The 24351-nt window shown below is 39.7% G+C and overlaps 1 protein-coding gene across 13 annotated transcripts in view; it reads left to right on the top strand.

The window, feature by feature from the left end:
• The window catches only part of XKR9 (XK related 9), a 207568-nt gene that overhangs the window by 118496 nt on the left and 64721 nt on the right, over positions 1–24351 (top strand). For 5 of the 13 annotated variants that reach the window (XM_079902495.1, XM_079902500.1, XM_079902496.1 and 2 more), the window contains 3 exons: positions 6120–6270; positions 7612–7768; positions 8060–8164. Coding sequence is in view for 3 of the 13 variants with exons in the window: in XM_079902491.1 (XP_079758617.1) it covers positions 7612–7768; positions 8060–8074 (172 nt within the window). In the remaining 10 variants the exon portion in view is untranslated. Of the gene's footprint in view, positions 1–6114; positions 6271–7611; positions 7769–8059; positions 8165–24351 lie in introns of all 13 variants that reach the window. The other 8 variants (XM_079902497.1, XM_079902499.1, XM_079902491.1 and 5 more) reach the window with 5 other exon arrangements.

Raw genomic sequence — 24351 nt, 5'->3', positions numbered from 1 at the left:
TTTCAAAAAGTAGACATGCCTTTAATGACAGTCTGGACTGAAACCATAGCTGTTGTCATGACTAAGGACTTTCTATAGATTGACGTACCTGTGTATTTAGAATCCCTCCCTCCCTCTCACCTTCTCTTTCTCTTCCTGTCTCCAAAAAGCACATGTACACTGAAGAAAGAAAGGTAAAAAATATTTATGAGCATAGCAGGGAGGGAGACATAATTTAACTAGTATCAATTCTTGCACAGTATAGAAATGGTTAATTGTCTGTGATTATTATCTAGACTTACTATGGACACCACAATAATAATTTCTGAAAGGTTGTTACTTTTTATTATACTCAAACATGACTTTTAATTCTGTTTTGATCTTTATTTATTTACAATATCACATCACATTTATTCTTTGCTTTGTAAGTTTTGCAAAGGCCCTTGGCCAAAATCAGTAATATTCTGATAAAACCTGATCTGATTTGTCTATTTGAATTAGTTTAAATACTAAAACTAGAAGATAATAGAAATAATTTGTGCCAGTTAAAAGGAAATTGTTTCAGAAAATTGAGTAACTTCAAATTAACTTTTTATGATGACTGTCTTGTAATTTTATGCATAATTTTCTCTTAATTCTCTGGAACACTACTAAATTAGTCTCTGGAGGTCTTGTTCAAGTTCATCCTATTTTTTTGTGTAAATGGACAAGGTCCATTTTTCAAAAATTTTCTGTGGCATTGAAGTAAACATAAGCTATGTCCCTAGTGCCTTGGATGGAGACTGCTTCAATGACAAGTAATTAACTCCTGCATCCCTACAGTAAACTTGTATGTACTAAAAGGTACAAATATTACCTTCACTACATCAGATTCAATGTTAGGTACTGGGGATATAGAAGGAAGATTTCATTCTTTGCCTTCAGGGAGCTCATAATAACAATGACAATCCTCAAAAATATCTTTTTTTCCCTTGGTGAACAGTTTTATTTTTACTTTATTTTTTATTGAAGTATAGTTGATTTACAATGTTTTGTTGCTTTCAGGTGTACAGCAAAGCGATTCAGTTATACGTACATATATATCTATTTTTTCCAGCTTCTTTCCCCTTATATGTTATTATAAAATATTGAGTATAGTTCCCTGTGCTATACATTAGGTCCTTCTTGGTTATCTATTTTATATATAGTACTGTGTGTATGTTAATCCCAAATTCCTATTTATCTCTTCCTCCCCTTTCCCCTTTGGTAATCTAAGTTTTTTTTTCTATGTCTGTAAGTCTATTTCTGTTTTGTATATAAGCTCATTTGTATCTTTTTTTTTTTTTAGATTCCACATATAAGCAATATCGTATGGTATTTGTCTTTCTCTGTCTGACTCACTTCACTTAATATGGTAACCTCCAGGGCCACCCATGTTGCTGCAAATGGCATTGTTTCATTCTTTTTTATGGCTGAGTAATATTCCATTGTATATATGGACCACATCTTCTTTATCCATTCCTCTGTAGGTGGATGCTTAGTTTGTTTCTATGTCTTGGGTATTGTGAATAGTGCTGCAATGAATATTGGAATGCATGTATCTTTTTGAATTATAGTTTTGTCTGGGTATATGCCCAGAAGTGGGATTGCTGGATCATATAGCAACTTTAGTTTTTTGAGGAACCTCTGTACTGTTTTCCATACTGACCGCACCAATTTACATTCCCACCAACAGTGTAAGAGGGTCCCTTTTCTCCACACCCTCTCCAGCGTTTAGTATTTGTAGACAGTGTGAGGTGGCACTTCATTGTACTTTGATCTGCATTTCTCTAATAATTAGAGATGTTGAGCATCTTTTCATGTGCCCTTTGGCCATCCGTATGTGTTCTTCGGAGAAACATCTATTAAGGTCTTCTGCCCATTTTTTGATTGGGTAAAAATGTCTTTTAGATCCCTATAATCTTTCTTTCTTTTCCCCATCACATCTAATCAATCACTAAGTTCTGTCAATATAACTCTCTATCGGTGGTTCTTAACATCGGCTGCACAGGTTAAATCTCACCAGGGAGCTTTAAAAAAAATACCATTGCCTGGGTTCCACCCCCGGAGATCTGACTTGGAAAATGCAGATGATTCCAACGTGCATCCTAGAATGAGAACCGCTGCTCTAGATCAGGAGTTGGCAACTTTTCCTGTAAGGGACTAGATAGTAAGTATTTTAAGCTTTGGGGTCATGTTGTCCATTTTGCTACTCTGCTATTGTAGCACAGAAGTAGTGAGAGAAAATATAATTTTCTGTGTCATGAAATATTCTTCTTGATTTTTTCAACCATTTAAAAATGTAAAAACCATTCTTAGCTTATGGGCTGTATAAAAAGAGGCAGTGGGTCAGATTTGGTCCACGGCTATAGCTTGCTAACCTCTGCTCTAGAACAGCTCAGAAACCTAGGTGCTCATCAGAATCATCTGTGACTTCTAGAAAAGGGTCTGGTCTTGCCCCTGGAGATTCTGATTTAGGAGGTCTGTGTGGCAGCAGGGGAATCTATTGTGCAAGGAGGGTTTAAGAATCCCTGTTCTGAATTTATTGAATCTTTCTTCTCTTCCAAATCCTCACCCCCATTTCCCCCTTTCAGGCCTTCATTATCTTGCACCTGCACCTTGGTGATCACCTCTACCTATATTTCTAGTCTAGACTCACTAACCAATCTTCCACACTTCCACATTTCTTACCTTGCTTCAAACCTTCCAATGGCTTCCATTGCCTACAGGACAAAGTTCATATCCCCTAGCAAGTCAGACAATGGTTTTTATTATCTGGCTTTTGCCTGTGAACTAGTCTCCTCACACTCTTGGTTCATGGCAAAACAGGCTACTTGCAGTCCACACTACGCTCTCTCTTGTTTGCATACTTGGGCTCATGTTGGTCTCCCCCCTCTGGAAAGCCCTTTTCTGCTGGCAAATGTCCACTTGTCCTTCAAGATACAGGAGCATTCTTTCCCTCCTCTCTTTTCACAGCTGGGTTAGCTATCTGGATTAGATGACCCTCTGATGAGTTCCCATAGCCCATCAGCTTACCTTTTGCATAACGTGTATCATATGACATTGAAATCATCTGTTTATAAGTGAATTATTTGAAATCAGGAACCCAGGTTTATCTTTATAACCTAGCACTTCGTGCAATACTTGATACGTAGTAGGTGCTCAATAAATGCTTATTGACTGGAACCCTGTAAAGAAAGCAGGGCAGGAAATATTTTTCCCATTGTACAAACAAGAGAACTGAGGCTCTGAGGCAATGATGACTTCCTCAGGGTTTGCCCAGCTACTAAGTCGGGGAGCCAAAACAAATTTCTAGTTTCTTATTGGCAGCTTCAAGCTTTCTCCCTCACACCCCAGATTCCTCTGAAGCACAGCTGCAAGCCATCTGTGAGCGCTCTAGCTACATGTTGTTACATGTTGTTGTGGAAGGTACACTAAACTGGGAGTTATGAAATCTGACCGCAACGCTCAGCTTTTCTAGTAATTGGGGATATGGACCCCAGCTTTCTAGTCTGCAAATGAGGAGATTCAATTGGATTCTTAGGATTTTTCTTAATTCTTAAAGAAAAAGTTCTGTCAAGTAGTTATTTTTACTTAATTTGTTTATTTTCAATTCCATTTATTAGTAGAACCTGATACCAAACTAAAACACAGAAACGTGAAATAATTTGTTCAGAGCCTCCCTGCAAACTGGTGGTAGAATAGGAAACAAGCCTCTGTTACTTTTCTACTGCTGCCGTAATAGGTTGCCACAAATTTAGTAGCTTAAAACAACACAAGTTTATTATCTCACAGTTCTGGAGGTCAGAAGTCTGGGTGGCTCAGCTGGCTTCTCTGTTTAGTCTCTCACAAAGCTGAATAAAACTGTCAGCTGGCCTGGGCTCTTATCTGGAAGCTCTAGGAAAGAATCGGCCTTCAGGCTCATACAGATTGTTGGCAGAGTCCAGTTCCCTGTGGTTGTAGGACTGATGTTCCCGTTTTCTTGCTGGCTACTAGCTGGAGGCTGTTTTCAGCTTCTAGAGGCTGCTCATATTCTTTGGCTTGTGGCTTTCTTTCTTCATCTTCATAACCAGTAACTGGGGTATACTCACTGACCTTCCTCCCATTGCTTCCCTTCTGACTCTCTGCTTTCTTCTTTTGCTTTTAAGGGCTCATGTGATTATATTGTGCCTGCCTGGGTAATCCACGATAGTTTCCCTCTATTAAGGTCAGGTGATCAGTAACCTTAATTACAATTGCAGTGTCTTTTCATAGTACTACCTAGATTAGTGTTTGATTGAATAGCCAGGGGATGGGAATCTTGGGGAACATCTTTAGAATTATGCCTAACACAAAGCCCAAACTACCTGATTTTTAAGAAAAGTTGCTGGCCCTCATTGCGTATTTCCTAATACAAGTTTGTTTTTCTTGGTACTTAGTAATTTTTAGCACCTCTTTATTCATGTAACCTAGTTACAGACATACCCTCCCACCCCCACTAACACACCTCATATGTGACATAACACAAATTTAATATAATTCTTGGTAGAGCAATTATTAGAGCCATCTATCTGTTAATTCATCAATTATTTATTAAATATATACTTTGTGTCAGTAACACTAGTTTTAAGTGCTGAGGATACAATGGTGTAAAAGTTGGAAACTACATACAAAGAACACATTCTTTTATTTGTTCATCAGTTATCTATCTAGCACTTATGTGTCAAGGACCCTTCTAGGTTCTGGGAATATAGTGGTGAAATAAGATATTGCTCTCATGCAGTGTATATCCTAAGTGAGAAGTCTGAAACTAAACAGATGAACAGGGACTTCCCTGGTGGCGCAGTGGTTAAGAATCCACCTGCCAGTGCAGGAGACATGGGTTTGAGCCCTGGTCTGGGAAGATCCTGCATGCCGCGGAGCAACTAAGCCCATGTGCCACAACTACTGAGCCCATGCGCCACAACTACTGAAGCCCGTGCGCTTAGAACCCATGTCCGCAACAAGAGAAGCCACTGCAATGAAAAGCCCGCGCACCGCAACAGAGAGTAGCTCCCGCTCGTTCTGCAACTAGAGAAAGCCCACGCATAGCAGCGAAGACCCAATGCAGCCAAAAATAAATAAATAAATTAAAAAAGAATAAACAGATGAACAAATGAATAGATATTACATTGTTGGGTGGTTTATTAGTGCCATGAGGAAGATGAAAGCAGGATAAGGGGGTAGAGAGTAATAAGGTGGGGAAGTGGGGAAGTGGGGGCATTGTTGGGTGTTGTTTCAGGTTGGATAGTCAGGGAAGGCTTCTTTTAGGTAGAGACTTGAGTAAAATTTGAAAACTCTAGTTGGGAAGACAGAAAAATAGGCCAACAGTGATTACAGTGAAGTAAATGCTATGAGAGAAGTGAACATGCATATGAGAGGATAAGAGCATACAGAGGACTAGCATCCAAGTCAGAGGCCAGGGAAGCCTGAAGGAGTTGATACCTAAGTCAACACTTGAAAGATAGGTATGAATAAAATAGTCAGTTGGAGAGGGTTGTTGAAGGCAGAGTGAGCAGCACATGGGAAAACATGCATGTTATGAGAAATTGCATGTGGTTCAGATTGGCTGTGCTTTGAGTTTGGTGAGGGGAGAAATAATGGGAGATATGGCTAGTGGTGAAGGCTGGGTTAAATATTAGAGGCTGTTGTTTACTATGTTTAGAAGTTTTATATAGAAGACTACGTGGAAGCATTTTGAGCCCAAATATGACATGATCAGATTTATAGTTTTATAACATCACTAGAAGTAGTGTGAAATATGAATATGAAAAGGGCATGAATAGAGGAAGAGAGAAGAGCTATAGCTGTACTACATGAAAAGTAGACCAAGGTGGCTCTGGTGAGGACAAAAGGAAGGGGCAGAATCTAGAGATAATATAGGTGAAAGTCTTCTGGATGTGGATGGTGAGAGGGACAGAATCAAGTGTCTGCCATAGTTGACTGGGTATGGCAAATTCATGGAGATAGGAAATACTGGAGGAGGAATAGATTTGAGGTACAAGTTGAGGTGTTCAGTTTTTGATGTATTGAATCTGGGTTCCCAAGGGATAGTTAAACGGGCATTTTCAACAGGCAATTTAAAATTCTTGTTTGGAGCTCAGACTGGAGAAATTAAAGACCATATTGATGGTAGTTGTAACCACAGAAATGAAGGAGACCACACAGGGAAAATGAATAAGATGGAAAGAGAAAATGGGCTTAAAAGAGTGGGGAAAAGCGCCTGCAAAGGAAACTAAGAAGAATTGGCTTCAGGTAAGTAATGTCACAGAAGCCAAGAGAGTTTCAAGAATTCTTTCTCTTTAGTATCTGAAAAAATCACTACATCTTTTGAAATGACAAAATAATTAAACAACAAAGATTAAACAGTTAAATTCCAGTAACAAGGAACACCAACCTTGCCCTGATGCCTCATTCCATTTCCCCTAAGTAATATAGACCAGTGGAAAGTTTTGTCGCTCAAGAAAAAAAAAGTAAGAAACCATGGAAAATTTAAGATCACCAAAATGAATGGTCTATAAAAGTGTTTTCCAAACAGTCATGGAGGACACTTTGCATCACAACCAGTTGAGGTATGTGTGAAAAATGGAAATTCCTAGTCTCCATCCCAAATACTACTGAGTTAGAATTTCTGCAGAGTACAAGAAACATGCATTTTAAACAAGTTCCCCAGGTGATTTTTATGTACATTATCAACTGAGAACTACTCAGGTTCAAGAACCACCACAATTTTTTAAGTGTTGAAAATCTATTCTCTGATAGACAAACAAAATATATATTTATGTCAGCTTGAATAAAATAAAAAATATTACTAAATAGTGAAAACTGCCATTGATAATTATTGGAAATGCTGAAGAAGATCAGTAAAGTAGATTATAGATCGATATAATAATATACCCATCAGGTTTATATAATAATACATAATAATAACATATTTCTAGAAGAAGAAAAATGGCATGGAATTTATGACAAAGTAAAATGTAATAGAAGAAAATTTCCAGTAATTAAAAAATTATTAACTAGAAATAGAAAGGGGTGATAGAGTCTTAGTCATTATTTTTTAACGCATTTTTATTGGGTTCACTTTTATTGTACATAAAAGTACGCTAATCATAAACACACAGCTTGATGAATTGTTACAAAGTGAGCATACCTGTGTCACTATGGCCCAGATCAAGAAAGAGACTATTACCAGTCCCTCAAAAGTCCTACCCAGGTCCCTCTCTAGTCATTAGCCTCTCTCCTCCCCAAAGGTAATTGCCTTGACTTCTAATACCATGGGTTACTATATTCCATTGTTACTTTCACTCAGATGCATGGTTAGAGAGATAGTGGGGCATTCGCTGATGTTCTGATTAAGGCTTAGTCTTAGGCAGGCTCTGTGAACCTGGGGTCATGGGTATGGCCTTCACAAGCGTTCTTGCCTATTCTGTAGGTGTGATACTGGACCTAATTCTTTCCCCTCCCCTAAGGGTAGAGCTTCTGCCTCACCCCCCTCCCCACTTCCTATCCTCAGAGGCAGTGGGCTTCTACCAATGCTCTCAGGCTACAGTTTTGATGTTCTTTTCCCTGAAGTTTAAAGCTTTTCTTCCATAGGAGAGATCAGGGCGATAGGCCTGGATGGAGTTTTGGCAGTGGCTGCCGTTTTTCTCCTTCAGAGATCATCGTGGAGGAAGATTTCTCAGGATTCTCTCTCATCTTCTCTGGAAGTCCCTGGAAGCATTTCTGGAGGATCTGTAGAAAGGTGCAGAAGGTGCAAACCCTTCTTATGTCTGTGACCCCCAGGGGCTTCGTACTCTTGCACCAGCCCACACTCAGCCTTTAGCAATTTGTTAAAAATTTCTATCTTAATCTTCTTACTGGCTGCTATGGACTGAATTGTGTCCCTGCAAAATTTATACGTTGCAGCCCTATCCTCCAATGTAATAGTATTTGGAAGGTAATTAGGTTTAGATGAGGTCATGAGGGTGGGGTCCTCATTCAGGATTAGTGCCCTTATAAGAGACCAGAGAGCTTTATCTCTCTCTCTGTTTCTCTCTGCCAGGTGATAACACAGTAAGAAGGCAGTCATCTGCATGCCAGGAAGAGTGCTCTCACTGGAATCCAACCATACTGGCACCCTGATCTCTGACTTCCAGTCTCCAGAACAGTAAGAAAATAACTCTCTGCTGTTTAAGCTACTCAGTCTATGGTATTTTGTTATGGAAGCCCAAGCTGACTAATACTCTGGCTCATATGCTGTTTGCCTGTATCTACTCCAGCTAAGCAAATGCTAAGGTCCTGTTTCTCCCTACAGGTGCCAATCTCTCTCTCAATTTGGGATTAGTAGTTTTGTGACCTCAGTTCTCTGGCAGATTCAAGATAAAGAATTATTTTCAATTTGTTCAGCTTTTTCTTATTCTGAAGGTGGGAGTGATGCTCTTTCCATCTCTTTATTCTCTGAGCTGAACTATGAAGGTTCATTAGTGACCTCTTGGCCACGTTGCCCTAACCCACTTCAGCGACAGGCTGCAATAGAAATTTACTTCAGATTCAGCATTCAGAATAGTAATGTTATGTACAATAGATCTGCTATGGGGCAACCATTAACAGAGAGATAAATAGGGACTCAACTGGCTTTCTCTCTCCTCTTCAAGTATATGTACCACAAACATATTTTCTGAATCAATTAATATTGAATAATTAATATTTATATTAATTTTTAATATTTATAATATTAATAATTAATATTCAGACAATTAATATTGTCTGAAACATGGTCTGGAATGTTACCAAATGCTCATAAATTGTCTGAAACATGGTCTGGAATGTTACCAAATGCTCATAAATGGGGCTGTCTTGGAAAATCTGTAAGTACACAAGACATAAAGTAGCCTTGTGGTGGATATACCACTTAGATTCCCTTTTAAGGAAGCACTTGTTGCTCAGCTGTGGAGAATGCCATCAGTAGGTAGCATCTAGTCATCAGTTTCCAAAGGGTCTGCCTCAGCTTCTGAGGGCTGCCTGGCTTGAGGTCACACCCTTCCCAGGCAGCTCACATCCTGTAACTGAGAGATACGGGTTATTCTGACGGGCAATGCTCACCCCAGGGCTCCCCACCAGGTTCATCAAGAATTTGTCATCCTTGAATTGCAATTCAACTTCTTCGTTTGCCCAGTCCTGCTTCCCCCTCTTTCCTTTCATGGTGTGGATCCCTAATAAGTAACCAGCACTCTAATCTCCTATCAGTATTGGTGTCCAGAGAACCCAGCCTGAAACAAGCACTGTACTTTAATTTTTTCTTTTGTAGTTCTTATCCTCATATTGTTCATAGTAGCCATCACGTTTTAAGTGCCAAAAAATTGTGTTGATTGATTGTTGACTGATTTGGTTGATTAGAATCAATGAGAAATGGGGTGGATACCACAATCTTAGTTTACTGTGGGATGCACTGCCTTACATTTTTTCAGCCTTGACTTCATTCTGGATTACTCTCTTTCTCTCATTCCTCACATCCAAGCCTCCAAACGTAATTGAAGTCCTACAGTCAAATACTTCCATTCTTTCCCACCCTCAGCCAATCCATTTTTCACAAAGAAACCAGAGTGACCTTTTAAAAAATATAAGTCAGATCATATCCCTTACAAAAAATCCTTTGATGGCTTCCCACTGCACTTAGGATAAAGTCCAAATTCCTCAATGTGGCCAGTAAGGCTTTGCATGAACTGGCTGGGGCTCGCTTCTCTGGTTTCACCTTCTATTCCTTTCCCCTTTGCTCCATGTCTGCCTGTGCTTTGACCTCACCTGTTCATACCTCACAGGGCCTTTTCCTCACAGTTTTTTTTTTAAACTTTTAATTTTATATTGGAGTATAGTTGATTAACAATGTTGTGTTAGTTTCAGGGGTACAGCAATGAACTTATTTTCCTCACAGTTTAACTAGAATACCTTGCCAAATCATTAGCTGGGGCAGTCTCACCTTTCAGTTGAAAAACACCTTTTCTGAAAGACCTTCCCTGATCATACTACCAAAAGTAGCTTTCCTCTTTTCTTCACATTTTTCCTACATCACTTTTTAAAAAATTGTATTGGAGTATAGTTGGTTTACAATGTTGTGTTAGTTTCAGGTGTACAGCAAAGTGATTTAGTTATACATATACATATATTCATACTTTTTCAGATACTTTTCTCATATAGGTTATCACAGAATATTTAGTAGAGTTCCCTATGCTATACAGTAGGTCCCTGTTGGTTATCTATCTTATATATAGTAGTGTGTTAATCCCAAGCTTCTGATTTATCCCTTCCCCCCACATTTCCCCTTTGAGAACCATGTTTGTTTTTGATATCTGTAAGTCAGTTTCTGTTTTTACATCACTTTTTACTATTTGAAATTACCTTATTTGTTATTTACTTATGCTCTGTCTCACTCTAGTAGAATATAAGCTGTAGGAGGTCAGATCCCTTATCTATCTTGTTTACTTTTGTGTTCAGTTCCTATAATAATATAGTTCCTGGCTTTATAAATACTTTTTCAAGGAATGAATAACTGCCATGGTTGAATTTACTCAAATTCCTTCCAATTTTGGCACCTTGTAAATGCAGAGTCTCATAATCTTTAGAACTATAGCAGTTAAGCATATGTTTTTTGTTTGTTTGTTTGTTTTAAACTAGATTGCTTGGGTTCAAATACCAGTTTTACAGGTTGCTAAATGGTGTGACACTGAGCAAGTTACACATCTCTGCAAGCCTCTTTCCTCCCCTTCCTGCCCCCATGGGGTTAATACTAATTAGTATCTACCACAAGAGTTATGATGAGGAATATATGAGATAATCCATGCAACACAATTAGAACAAAGTATGCTTAGAACAGGTACATAGTACTCCATAAATATTAGTTATTAATTGTAGTACAGGGTGTTTTATGGAGATATTGCCATAAATGTGGGTAGAATCCACAGTCATCTGAGTGCTAAGCTTACAGAGACAGTGAGAAAGTTCTCCTGCTTCAAAATCTTCTATACCTCTGCTAAACCACTTGACATTTTACCTTTAGGTTTTTTTTTTTTTTTTAACATCTTTATTGGAGTATTATTGCTTTACAGTGGTGTGTTAGTTTCTGCTTTATAACAAAGTGAATCAGCTATATGTATACATATCTCCCCATATCTCCTCCCTCTTGTGTCTCCCTCCCTCCCACCCTCCCTATCCCACCCCTCTAGGTGGTCACAAAGCACTGAGCTGATCTCCCTGTGCTATGCGGCTGCTTCCCACTAGCTATCTATTTTACATTTGGTAGTGTATATATGTCTATGCCACTCTTTCACTTCGTCCCAGCTTACTCTTCCTCCTCCCCATGTCCTCAAGTCCATTCTCTATGTCTGCATCTTTATTCCTGTCTTGCCCCTAGGTTTATCAGAACCATTTTTTTTTTTGATTCCATATATATGTGTTAGCATACAGTATTTGTTTTACTCTTTCTGACTTACTTCACTCTGTATGACAGACTCTAGGTCCATCCACCTCACTACAAATAACTCAATTTCATTTCTTTTTATGGCTGAGTAATATTCCATTGAATATATGTGCCACATCTTCTTTATCCATTCATCTGTCGATGGACACTTAGGTTGCTTCCATGTCCTGGCTATCGTAAATAGTGCTGCAGTGAACATTGTGGTACATGACTCTTTTTGAATTATGGTTTTCTCAGGGTATATGCCCAGTAGTGGGATTGCTGGGTCATATGGTAGTTCTATTTTTAGTTTTTTAAGAAACCTCCACACTGTTCTCCACAGTGGCTGTACCAATTTACATTCCCACCAACAGTGCAAGAGGGTTCCCTATTCTCCACACCCTCTCTAGCATTTATTGTTTGTAGATTTTTTGATTATGGCCATTCTGATCAGTGTGAGGTGATACCTCATGGTAGTTTTGATTTGCATTTCTCTAATGGTTAATGATGTTGAGCATTCTTTTATGTGTTTGTTGGCAATCTGTATATCTTCTTTGGAGGAATGTCTATTTAAGTCTTCTGCCCATTTTTGGATTGGATTGTTTGGGGTTTTTTTGATATTGAGCTGCATGAGCTGCTTGTAAATTTTGGAGATTAATACTTTGTCAGTTGCTTCATTTGCAAATATTTTCTCCCATTCTGAGGGTTGTTTTTTGTCTTGTTTATGGTTTCCTTTGCTGTGCAAAAGCTTTTAAGTTTCATTAGGTCCCATTTGTTTATTTTTGTTTTTATTTCCATTTCTCTAGGAAGTGGGTCAAAAAGGATCTTGCTGTGATTTATGTCATGGAGTGTTCTGCCTATGTTTTCCTCTAAGAGTTTTACAGTGTCTGGGCTTACATTTAGGTCTTTAATCTATTTTGAGTTTATTTTTGTGTATGGTGTTAGGGAGTGTTCTAATTTCATTCTTTTACATATAGCTGTCCAATTTTCCCAGCACCACTTATTGAAGAGGCTGTCTTTTCTCCATTGTATATTCTTGTCTCCTTTATCAAAAATAAGGTGACCATATGTGCGTGGGTTTATCTCTGAGCTTTCTATTCTGTTCCATTGATCTATATTTCTGTTTTTATGCCAGTACCATACTGTCTTGATTACTGTAGCTTTGTAGTATAGTCTGAAGTCAGGGAGCCTGATTCCTCCAGCTCCGTTTTTCTTTCTCAAGATTGCTTTGGCTATTTGGGGTCTTTTGTGTTTCCATATAACTTGTGAAGTTTTTTTTTCTAGTTCTGTGAAAAATGCCATTGGTAGTTTGATAGGGATTGCATTGAATCTGTAGATTGCTTTGGGTAGTATAGTCATTTTCACAATGTTGATTCTTCTAATCCAAGAACATGGTATATCTCTCCATCTGTTTGTTTCCCCTTTAATTTCTTTCATCAGTGTCTTACAGTTTTCTGCATACAGATCTTGTGTCTCCTTAGGTAGGTTCTTTAGGTATTTTTTTTCTTTCGATTTAGTCATGGTTTATCCTCACCAAGCAGCTATGCAGGTTGGATGAGGAATGATCAGAGTAGAAGGACAGAAGAGAGAGTACCCAAAGACTGGGGAATACCGATGTAGAAGGAAACCAGCAAAGTTGGGTGCAGGTAGCAGATAGACTGTGTCAGGGAGATCCAGAGAGGGTGAGAACATAAGTGAGGCTGGACATAACGAGGGCTCCTAACCTTGGAAGGATTGGAGGAAATAAAGCCCTCGGACACAAAGGAACTGGATCTGGGAACCAAGCCAGAGATTAAGGAATAGATAACATCTAGTTCCCAGACTGGAATATAAGATAGTTAATGCAGCTGGGGAACAGAGCTCCTATAAAGGGAACAATATTGGTCTCAGATTTGGTCATTTGGTTATAATATAACTAGAGATATTTAAGAGCTGGAATCCAAAGAGTTCTTGAGATCTTTACAGTGGAGGCATGGTTGGTACAGTAACAAGGACTTGGGCTGGAGTCAGACACTTAGGTTTCAGCTCTGCTGTTGCAATCTGTCTTACTTTGGGTAGGTTACTTAACTCCTCTGAACTTCATTTTCTCTATCTGATGAAAATGAAAATTATATATGTATATGGTAGTTTTTCGGGGAAGATTAAGTGAGCTAGCTCGTGGAAGCATTCCACTGAGTTCCAGGCATGGCACAGAAGCTCAATAAATGATAGTTTCTTTCCCTGCTATTGGTCTTTCATGTGTTTGCTTGAGTGTTTTTGCGTTTGCTCTATTAATAATAGTTCTTTTTGCCTGCCAAGGGCAAAACATTGTAGCAGTGAACAGTTTTATTAAGGGAAGGTGGGAAAAAAAAGGAAGAAGAAATAATAGTGAGTGTCAGGCTTGGGTGAAGTATCCAGTGGGGTATCACTGATATGCTCTAGGGCAGGGGTCCCCAACCCCTGGGCCATGGACCAGTACCAGTCCATGGCCTGCTAGGAACTGGGCTGCACAGCAGGAGGTGAGTGGCGGTGAGCGAGCGAAGCTGCATCTGTATTTACAGCTGCTCCCCATCGCTTGCATTACCACCTGAGCTCCACCTCCTGTCAGATCAGTGGTGGCATTAGATTCTCATAGGAGTGCGAACCCTACTGTGAACTGCACGTTCGAGGGATCTAGGTTGCAAGCTCCTTATGGGAATCGAATGCCTGATGATCTGAGGTGGAGCTGAGGTGGTGATGCTAACGCTGGGGAGTGGCTGCAAATACAGATTATCATTAGCAGAGAGGTTTGATTGCACAGAGACCAAAATAAATCAACTGCTTGCAGACTCATATCAAAACCCTGTCAGTGAGTGGCAAGTGAAAACAAGCTCAGGGCTCCAGCTGATTCTGCATTATGGTGAGTTGTATAATTATTTCATTATATATTACAATGAAATAATAATAGAAATAAAGTGCACAATAAATGTAATGTGCTTGAATCATCCCCAAACCATCTCCCTCTCCCCTCCCCCTGGTCTGTGGAAAAATCGTCTTCCACGAAACTCCCTGGTGCCAGAAACGTTGGGGACCGCTGCTCTAGAGTATTCCAGGGTAGTCCTCTGGCAACTGGGAAGAGGGCTTGCACATGCCCAGTTAACTGCTCCTCGTCTTTCCTTTCGCTTACTCAGGGAAGTAATTTCTTCCCTTATTTCCCTGCCATATCACAGTGACTACGGAGTGTGCCTTTATTCTTGTGATTATTTGATTACTAGCTGTCTACCTCACTGGGCTGCCAGCTCTGTGAGGGTAGGGGACATATCTGTACGTGTTGTGTTCACAGTATGCAAAGTAACCACAACAGCACCTCGCACATAGTAAGAGGGCACCAGGATCGGGAAGGGGAGCACTAAAAAAATTGAAGTATTGAGATCATTTAAAACAAACTTTTCTTCCTTTATAGTTTTGCCTAGGGCCTTCAGAATTGTTAATTGCTGCACAGATATTAAGATTCATTTGAGAGATCTTGGAGATTTATAAACACTTATTATCTACATCATGGGCAAAATTTTCTTTCTGGAAGGTCTTGATATAGTTACTTATAAAATCTGCTGGTATCAGCAGCAGTGCATGTAAGACCTCTGAAGCAACAACTGTACTTTATGGCTGCTGTAGGTGTGTGTGTGTGTGTGTGTGTTTTAATAAGTTTATTTATTTATGGCTGCGTTGGGCCTTCGTTGCTGCACACGGGCTTTCTCTAGTTGCAGCGAGCAGGGGCTACTCTTTGTTGTGGTGGCTTCTCTTGTTGCAGAGCACAGGCTCTAGGCACACAGGCTTCAGCGGTTGTGGCACGCGGACTCTACAGCACAGGCTCAGTAGTTGTGGCGCATGGGCTTAGTTGCTCTGCGGCATGAGGGATCTTCTCGGACCAGGGCTCAGAACCCGTGTCCCCTGTGTTGGCAGGAGGATTCTTAACCACTGTGCCACCAGGGAAGCCCACTGTAGGAGTTTTAAAGAAAATGAATATAAAGATTTTCTATACCTTGGTAAATTTCAGAAAAATACGATATCTTAATAATAATTATTCCATTCCACCTATTTTTAGGAATACGTGGGTTTTTCTTTTTTACAAATAAAATTATATTCATCAGAGTACCTAAGAGTGGAATCTTATTGTGAAAGTTGAATACATATTACATTAGTGATAAACAAAATTTTTGTCTGAAAGTATTGTGTGAAGTATGAGACTTACTGAAGAGTGAAAAGATAAATTTCATCTTAAAAGTATACTTACCATAAATTAATTTCCTCTATTAACTTTTATTAAGATTTTTTTGTTCAATCATGGAAAATAATCTGAAAATTAAACAACACTTTACTTATTAGAACTTTTTTGGGGGCATTGGCACAAAAATGAAGATTGTTAAACTTGAGCTAGAGATTTTTCTTGAAGAGTGGATATGAAATATGACATCTTCTTTTTTGATAAAATAGCAAAAATAATGATGTAGAATTAAGTGAGTTAACCAGTTTTCAAGTGAAAACAGTTCAGAAAAAAGAATGCATAAAAGGTGGGCACTAAAGGGAAAAATTTGTATTTACCTATCTCAGATTGTTAGGACGTGATTGTGATGTTTTTCTAGGAAACTGTCTACATTTTTGACTAATTGTTTCCATTATTTTGAAATGAAGGAAGCAAAAAAAAAATATTTGAACTCACTAGAGTAAGTGAAATCAGCACTTTCTACATTCTTTCCTTCCTTTCTACATTCTTTTCCATTTATTGACACTCTACTGTACATGAGGCACTGGCCAAGGCCTTTAAATATGTTCTCATTGTCTTCACAACAGTTTTATAGATGCAGAAACTGCTGCTTGCCCAAGGTCACAAATTGAGTAGGAACAGCCTGAATTTTCACTCCGATCTGTCTGAGGTTCCATTAAAATATGTTGCAGCCTCCAAATTGAAATTCTAAAAATATGAACATGATAAATATGATTTCAAATACTAAACAGAATTCAAAGAATCCAATAAAACAAAGTAGCTTCTTTTCCAAAGTGTTCAATTAATGATAGCATATATGAAAAGATTTTTATATAAACCTTTTGACAAATCTCTTAGATAATGGGTCTCTACAGATAATGTCACTGATTTCCAATGCCCTTATTGGGAATAATTACCTATTGAGCTAATTATAGTGGTGACATTTTTCTTAAATAGAAAGGAGAATGAATACATTTTTATCCGTGTAAACATTCATCTGTTCAAAATCTTTTCCCAACTGATTACGGGCTATTATCATTGTTAATAATAAGAAGAGGCTGAGATAAATACGTTAAAAAAACTCCCTAAATTGGCTACTGGGAAAATAGCTTCTCCAACAGAGAGAGGATAAGCAGTTCCTCAAACCAACAATGGCAGGATGCTCTACGGGACAGCGGGATCTCTCTCTGCCCTTGCCTTCTGTGGCACATGACAAACAGTAGTGAAAATTAGCAATTATTGGCATTTGTCAACTCTCTGGTTCCGCGGCAGGAAAACGGAAACAGCAGCAATCATGCTCAATTTAAGTCTCTCGTGATGTCAGGCTTTTCACAGACTCACACGGACATCAGAAGAGACCCAAAAAGGTTTACAGATGTGCAGTCAGCTATGACAGTGATGCTGCCAGCGTGGCTCACGGATCAGCTCACGATTAAGATATCAAAAGCTATCCCTGTAGCTTGCTGACAGCTGGTTCAATTGTTTGCACCTGTTTCCCCGGCATTACACATGTGTCTGGAATGGATTATTCTGGCTTGTGCTAGACACATTTCACCTTTTCTCACTGCGACATCCTCCAGCAGCATCACTGCCGAAGACTAGGCAGCTCTCTATAAGGGCCCACGAGGGAAGAAGCCGGTGTGCTTTTGGAAGTGGCTCTGGGATGTCGGGGCTGACAACGTTATCAGTTAAGGTTGGTTCTTGATAACAGTTAACAGTGATATAGGAATAGTGCTTGCATTCTCCCCGAATCAGGGAGAGCTCTGAGATCTGACATCTCATAGGGATGCTCTGCTCTCTTCAGATACTAGTGTCACCCTTCAGCTAGCCATCTTAAGTCTGTTGTGGAACCAGACAGGACTATAGGAGCTATGCTCGGTCTCCTGAACCTTCGTGTTGCCCTGGATACCTCTCTCACGCTCATGGGCAAATTCACCGTGAAGCTGACCAAGGTCAGGCTTCAGATTCTTGCAGTTGCATGGGCCCTTCCCCAGGTTCTGAGAGCTGCCCTTGCAAGGGGTTCACATGGTTGTATGTTTTTGTAAAATGTGCAAAAGTAAGACGTTTTAACCGCAGTGGGTTAGGACTGCTGTTTCTTTCCACGTTGACTTCTCCTCTGACATCCTTCCCATCATGTGGTGTGGTGCTGGTGTGGTTGTGGGCACTTTAATGTCTGGCTGGGGGAAGCTGAGTTGGGGACACATTTATTTTGGGTTTAGTGGAATATTTTTTTGCGGTTTTGCAGTCACTTCCGTGTATATTTAAGTTATTGCTGGCTTCCAGGAATACTCCTACTCTCCATTATGTGTGCCTAATTTTGAATTCATAATCTATATTCTTTTTCTTAAGGAGGGTCCCCTAAGTTATAAAAGTTTAATTCCCCACAATATCTGATATCTCCTGCTTGCTCTTTGTATCCGGTCACCGAATCTTGTCAATTCCATGTAGGACCCTGGTACACTGGCTCTTGAAAAACAAAACGCCCTGATTTATAGTGTTTGCTGATTTCTGTGGCCGATTTCCATTGCTGATTCCAAACTACCAATGGTTTAACAACCAGCTAACCAAATTTCTGAATATATATTGATTGACCCTTGCAAGCTGGTAGAAGATGGCTCCAGTATGCCACAAATTCTTCCTCAGCAGTAGTTCTACGAACTGGCCTCTTTTCTTGTCTTCATTCCTAACCTTCATTCAGACTTTCTTCTCTCTTCAATCCCACCCTCCCAAGACCGTTGTAACAGCTCCTCATTGTGTTTCCAGTTACCTGGCTGTTTTGAGTTCAGTCTATCTTCTAAAATATCACCAGATTTACTTCTTAAAATGCAAATTTGACCATGGGAGCCTCTTGCTTTAATCCTCTTCTGGCTTCCCTATTATCCATAGGGGAAAATGTAAACTTCTGACCTTGTTTACAAGCTCCTTCATGTTCCGGCTCTTACCCGTCACCTGGCCTCATCTCCCTCCATAGCACTGGGGCTTCCTGAGTGAATGCAATCTTTCCCAAACATGCTGAAACCATCACTTTTCTGTGCCTTTGCTCACGCTGTGCCTCTGCTTGAATTCTGCTTCTTCTCTTTCTCCACTTGGCAAACTCCTTTGTACACGTCTATGCAGTGGTCTGTTTTACAGACTGTAGAAAAGTTCCCCTCCACTAAGGCCACCTCAAGGATGTCTTCTGAGGGGACTCGCTGAATTCACAAAAGTCCACTTGAAAACCCAGGACAAAAAGAGGGACAAAAGAATGAAATATCTCCATAATAGTAGCCAATAAGATGTTGTCCCACATCTTATTTGAGATTAAAGTGAGTCAGTCACTATTGCAGGATTAAAGAAACTGTGCTTAAGTATGGGCTCCTCAAGCTAGGAGTCTGAAATTTTAACCTCAGGTTTTCTATCCACATCAGATGTCAGGGGTACTCATTATAATAATGCTCTCTCTGCTTGCTGGACCTATAACCTGTATCACATTGTCACATTCAAAAACCATCTGTGTCTCTTGTACTTTCAGTTACATTTTCTGTGAAGATTACTCACCTTCATAAGGTTCTTGGGTCCTCCAGCAGGATTCTTTCTATACTTTTTATCCCACCCTTGATAACATGAGTAGTCATCAGTTTATGTGCCTGTCTCCTATTACTAGACTATATGCTCTTCAAGAATATGGACGATGTCTTGTTATTCTTGGTATTTTCAATGCCTGAGGAAAGGGGCCCTCAGTAGCATATAGAAACCCTCCATCAGTATGTAGAATAAAGAATGGATGGGTGGGTATATGAAGGAAAGGATGTGGTAGGCAAGGCAGTGGTCAAGGTAGGTGGTATAAGTTTTTCAATGTCCATACACATAGCAATCAGAATACTCTATTGCAAGATGATAGCATTGAACCACAGTTCAGGAAGTAACAGTGGAAACTCTTGGTTTTGTCACTATTAACGTTTACAAGCGTAATGTCTTTATGAAATTAATCCTTATTCTTGATATGGTAATATTTAAACATTAAAAAAGAGATATAGTTGAGAATAATAGGAGAAACTTTACTAGAATACAAGCCTGGTTTATGCATGTAGTGGTTAAACCATGAGCACCTAATGCATACTTAGTGTTATTTGAGAAAAGGGGATGAACAGGGCCAACTAGGGGAAGAGGTGGTAAGCTAACAGAGGAGAAAAGGAAAAGCAGTGTGCCAAAGAAATGCAGAAGAACACACTGTTGTAATAATAAAGAAACACTTGCTACTAGGAAGAAACTGGGATGGAGCACAGGAATGAGGGAAGGAATGAATATTTAGAACAGAAAGGCAGTAAACTAAGTGAAAAAATGATAGGAATTTCTGAAATGGGTGAGAAGATATTGCAGGCCCTAACTGCAGACTGATTTACAGAGCACTTTCTTATACATTGTAAATATACATTATATGTTGATGTTTCTGAACTTTATGACAGTGTTTCCCAAACTATGTTCTGTGGAACACTAATGTCTTCAAGATGGTAATAGTTGTTTCACTGGAAAAATATTCCACATACCTTATAACCAAACTTTTTGCAAATTCATTTACTCAGAGATTAAAGTGTCTGAGAATTTTAAAAACATTTCCCGCTTTTTTAACCCAAATTTCCCCAAGCTGATCTTTCGTCACTTCTTTCATGAAACATCTACTGAGACATCAAAGGATGAGAGTTTTCCCCAGAACACAGTTATATTTATTTATGTATTTCATTTAATACACTTTAAGGAAAACCCCAAGTGTGACATGGAGGTTAACTGTTTATTGCAACCATTCTTAATTTTTAATAATTATGGAGACAAAATATGCACAAGCAACTTACTATTCGAAGCTCAATTTTCTTCTCTTTGGTATGATGATGGATGACTCCCTCACCATCTTGTGAGGATGAAGGGGAATAGCACCTGTGAAAATGCTTGGAAAAATTTAGAACAGCTGCTGGAAGGCAGCCTGGCCAGACCACCAGACATGTGTCAGGAGACCTGGGATGCCTGGGTTTGACAACTAATCTTGCCATTAAGGGTGTGGATTTAGGAAAGTTATATGTACTTTCAGAATTTCACTTTCATTCATGTATATGTATATGAATATCTCATACATATACAAGGGACTTGGTCTGAAAGAGTTATAATGTCCTGAGTTGGAATTATTTGACAATAAGCTGAACACAAGATGGGATACAAGATAAGTGTCCAGGGGTGAGAAGTAGAAAGCAGCTGGGAGGGCTACAAAGTAGAAAGGAGAGCTCACAGAGGAGAGAGGAGGGCATTGTTGACCGACTCTTGCTGGGCGAAGAACCTCTTTGGTGCTGGGCCATGAAACCAGGATTGGAGGGCCTTGGGGTGGTGTCTCCTTTCCTGTCACCACCCGCATACTTATCATCCCTGTGTCAGCTTGTCCCTACATTGGCTGCCTGTGATGAAGTCTATCCCTCCTGGCTTAGGTCATGGGCCAGTAGCCACTGACTCTGTGGCACATAGGAAACCCTCTCCACTTCTTTTTAAGGAGAATGGTCTGGAACTGGTCTTCTATCTCTCACTTATCTCAATAAGATTGCACTGAACTCCAGGGCCAATTGAGCCTGGAGCTGTAGACTTTCTGACGATTAAAACATGTCTGTGTCCTGATCAATGATTTGCATTAGTGTAGGGCCATCTGACTGGGTCTTTTGTGCCTAGTTTCCCAATTTTCTCCATCTTCCCAGGGCCCTGGTATCTAGTTCTTCCTTCCATCTTTCTGGAATGACTCGAGAGATTTGGACTTTCATCTAATTCCTGTATTTTCTTTTTCTGCTAGGACTTAAACCAAAATCTGATTTTTCAGGGTTTTTTTTAGGACACTTGGCATTTGACTGTGTGGTCTTGCCATAGCCTAAGGGATACTCCTAAGCACACCCCATGGGATGGAGATGTCTGTTGCAAAGTAAAAAAAGGCTTAAAATGTTATTCTTTTTTTTTTTAATGTTCATGAAATATGTGCAAATGGCAAAAATTCCTGATACAACTGGTCAAAATTTATTGCCTTTCAGGAAAGCAATTTTGTGGCCTACCACCTATACTTTAATTGACGCCTAGAATCACTGTCACCTTCAAACCTGGGTGCTCTTCCTTGGTTTGTTCCTTTACATTATCCCTACACTATTAGCCAGGGTCAAACTTCCCTGCACTTAGTATTGAAAGACCAGAGTATCCTTTTGCCGAATTGTCAGACTCCAAAGTTAGTTCCAGCTTGTTCTCTTCTCCCAGATGGCCCACATGTATGATTGCTAGCCTTCTGCAAAGAAGTATGGAGGGTACAGAGGAATCACATCATATTCACATTTAAGTGAAACAAGTCCAACTCTAGGAGTTCAGAATGATAGGGTGGAAATATCATAGATTCTGCCCACCATTCCACAAATTGTTTATGCATCTGCGTATGAGCAGGAAATGGAAGGGAGAAATCTGTTTCCCTTGGTCAGTCTTAGTTCCCTTTTGTTTCTCCATGGTGTGGGCATCTCACAGGGCTGAGTGTGATTACTGTATTAAAGATTTAAATTTTACTTACCACGTGGTCCTTAAGTGTAATCCAATTTAATATTTGCTGCTCAACCAAAGAAATAGTCACCTGGGCCAAAGCTGCAGGAAAACTGATTCTTGTGAGAGCATTCTCTGAGCACTCCAGAGCATTCTGTCCAATAGAACATTTTGTGATGATGGAAAATTTCTGTAGTCTATAGCGTCCAGCATGGTAGCAAGTGGCTACATGTGACTATGGCGTACTTGATGTGTGGCTAGTGTGACGGAGGAATTTAAATTAATAAAAATTAATTTAAACAGCACAACCTCATGCTACTATATTGAACAATATTAGTTTTCTATTTCTGTTTGGCAGATTACCACAAACTCAGCAGTTTACACACACACCCATTTATTAGCTCACAGTACTTTAGGTCAGAAGTCTGGGCTACCTTGGCTGGGTTCTCTGCTTAGAGTCTCAAAAGACTGAAATCAAGGTGTTGGCTGGGCTGTGTTCTTGTCTGCAGGCTTGGGAAGAATCTGCTTCCAGGCTCAATTCGTATTATTGACAGAATTCAATTTCTTGTGGTTGTGAGACTAAGGTCCTTGTTTCCTTGCTGGCTGTTGGCCAGGGGTCACTTTCAGCAGTTAGTGGCCAATCTCTGGTCCTCCCACATGTCCCTTCCATCTGCAAGCCAGCAATGGCTTAGCAAATCCTTGTGGTGCTTTCAGTCTCTGTGACTTCCCCTTCTGCTTCCAGACTGAGTAAACACTCTGCTTTCAAAGGGTTCACTTGATTGGGTTAGGTCCACCCAGATAATCTGTGTATTTAAAGGCTAACTGACTAGGGGTTTTGCAGATGCAATGGTAGATTCATGTTGGACTGAATAACCAGGAATGGGGCTCTCAGGAGGCCATCTTCCGAATTCTGCCTATCACAGCCACCTTCTTAAGATTCCCAATGACAATTTTGACCAGGCTTGATTTTTGTAGCTCACACTAATTTTAGAACCCAACTCCCAAGTAAATTATGACCTCACAGTACATAGAGTAGCTTCATTGCTTTGGTTTTAAATCCTTTTCTGTTCTCAAGACACATTAGAATGTAGAAATTAAAAATGTAGAATCACATTAAAAATGTAGAAACCTAGGATTTGGTGGGTGGGGGATGTAGGTTGTGTGGAGTAGGAGAGTGTAAGCCTATGTCTAATAAGGCTTTAACTCTTCACACTCTAGTTAAGATTAAGTAACATATAGATGAGACAGGCTGGCTGAATTGTGGGGAAGGAGGATGGAGAGCCACCTGAGAAGCTTGGGAGGGAGGAGTCTAAGGGGAAGACATCATGGCTACCAAAGGATGCCTTAATCCGTCTCTCTCAAAGTTATCTACCACTTCATTGTTTGGGCCATAAGTTGCTGCTCCATGCCTTCGCATATTTTGAGAGCTGTTAAGGTCAACATAAAAACCATGACTTGTTAAAAGAGAGAGATCCCTCAAATCCCTTCGAAGTGATATAGGTCTGTGTTAATGGAAGCATTATGTTCTGAACCAGAAAAAAAAATTATTTCCAGTGACTTGGCACTAGTCTTGCCTGAACATATTGCAACTGCTTTTAGTTTGGGATACCACATGTTGAAAAAGAGACAAATTAGAGAAAATGTAGAGAGCGGCAACCAACATGATAAAATGTCTAGTTGAAGGTTCATGGCGTGGCTCAGGGGATTGGTAATGGGATATAAATCCTCTCTCGTCAGCACTTCATTTTTAGCAGTGTCTATCTAATGGCTGTCATCACTGCTTAGACTCAGAGACCCGCCTGGGTGGAACTGACAGTCAGGGTATGTTGTTCAGAATGTTGTAGTTCATATTTTGAGAGCATCATCATCAGAGCCTTTTTAACCTTTCCGGTGAAGAAGTGAAGGGTTAAACACAGAGGGTAAGTCAGGTATTCACTTTGACCTGAGCTGGTTAGTTCCAAGTTCAACTGGGTATATGCTAATTACTCAGCATAGTGGACTTTGCTATATTTGAATTAAGATTGAGAGAAATTCTTTTTCTCAAGTTTAAATAAATATCCACAGTCATTGAACTAGTTCAAGAAGTTTGCAATCTGCTTCAAAGTTAAGTTAAAACAATTAGAATGCCAATTTATTTAACTCCAATGAGAAATACAAT

This window comes from Stenella coeruleoalba (genome assembly GCF_951394435.1).
Source record: "Stenella coeruleoalba genome assembly, chromosome: 17".
NCBI lineage: Eukaryota > Metazoa > Chordata > Mammalia > Artiodactyla > Delphinidae > Stenella > Stenella coeruleoalba.
This window is presented reverse-complemented; position numbering and strand designations above follow the sequence as displayed.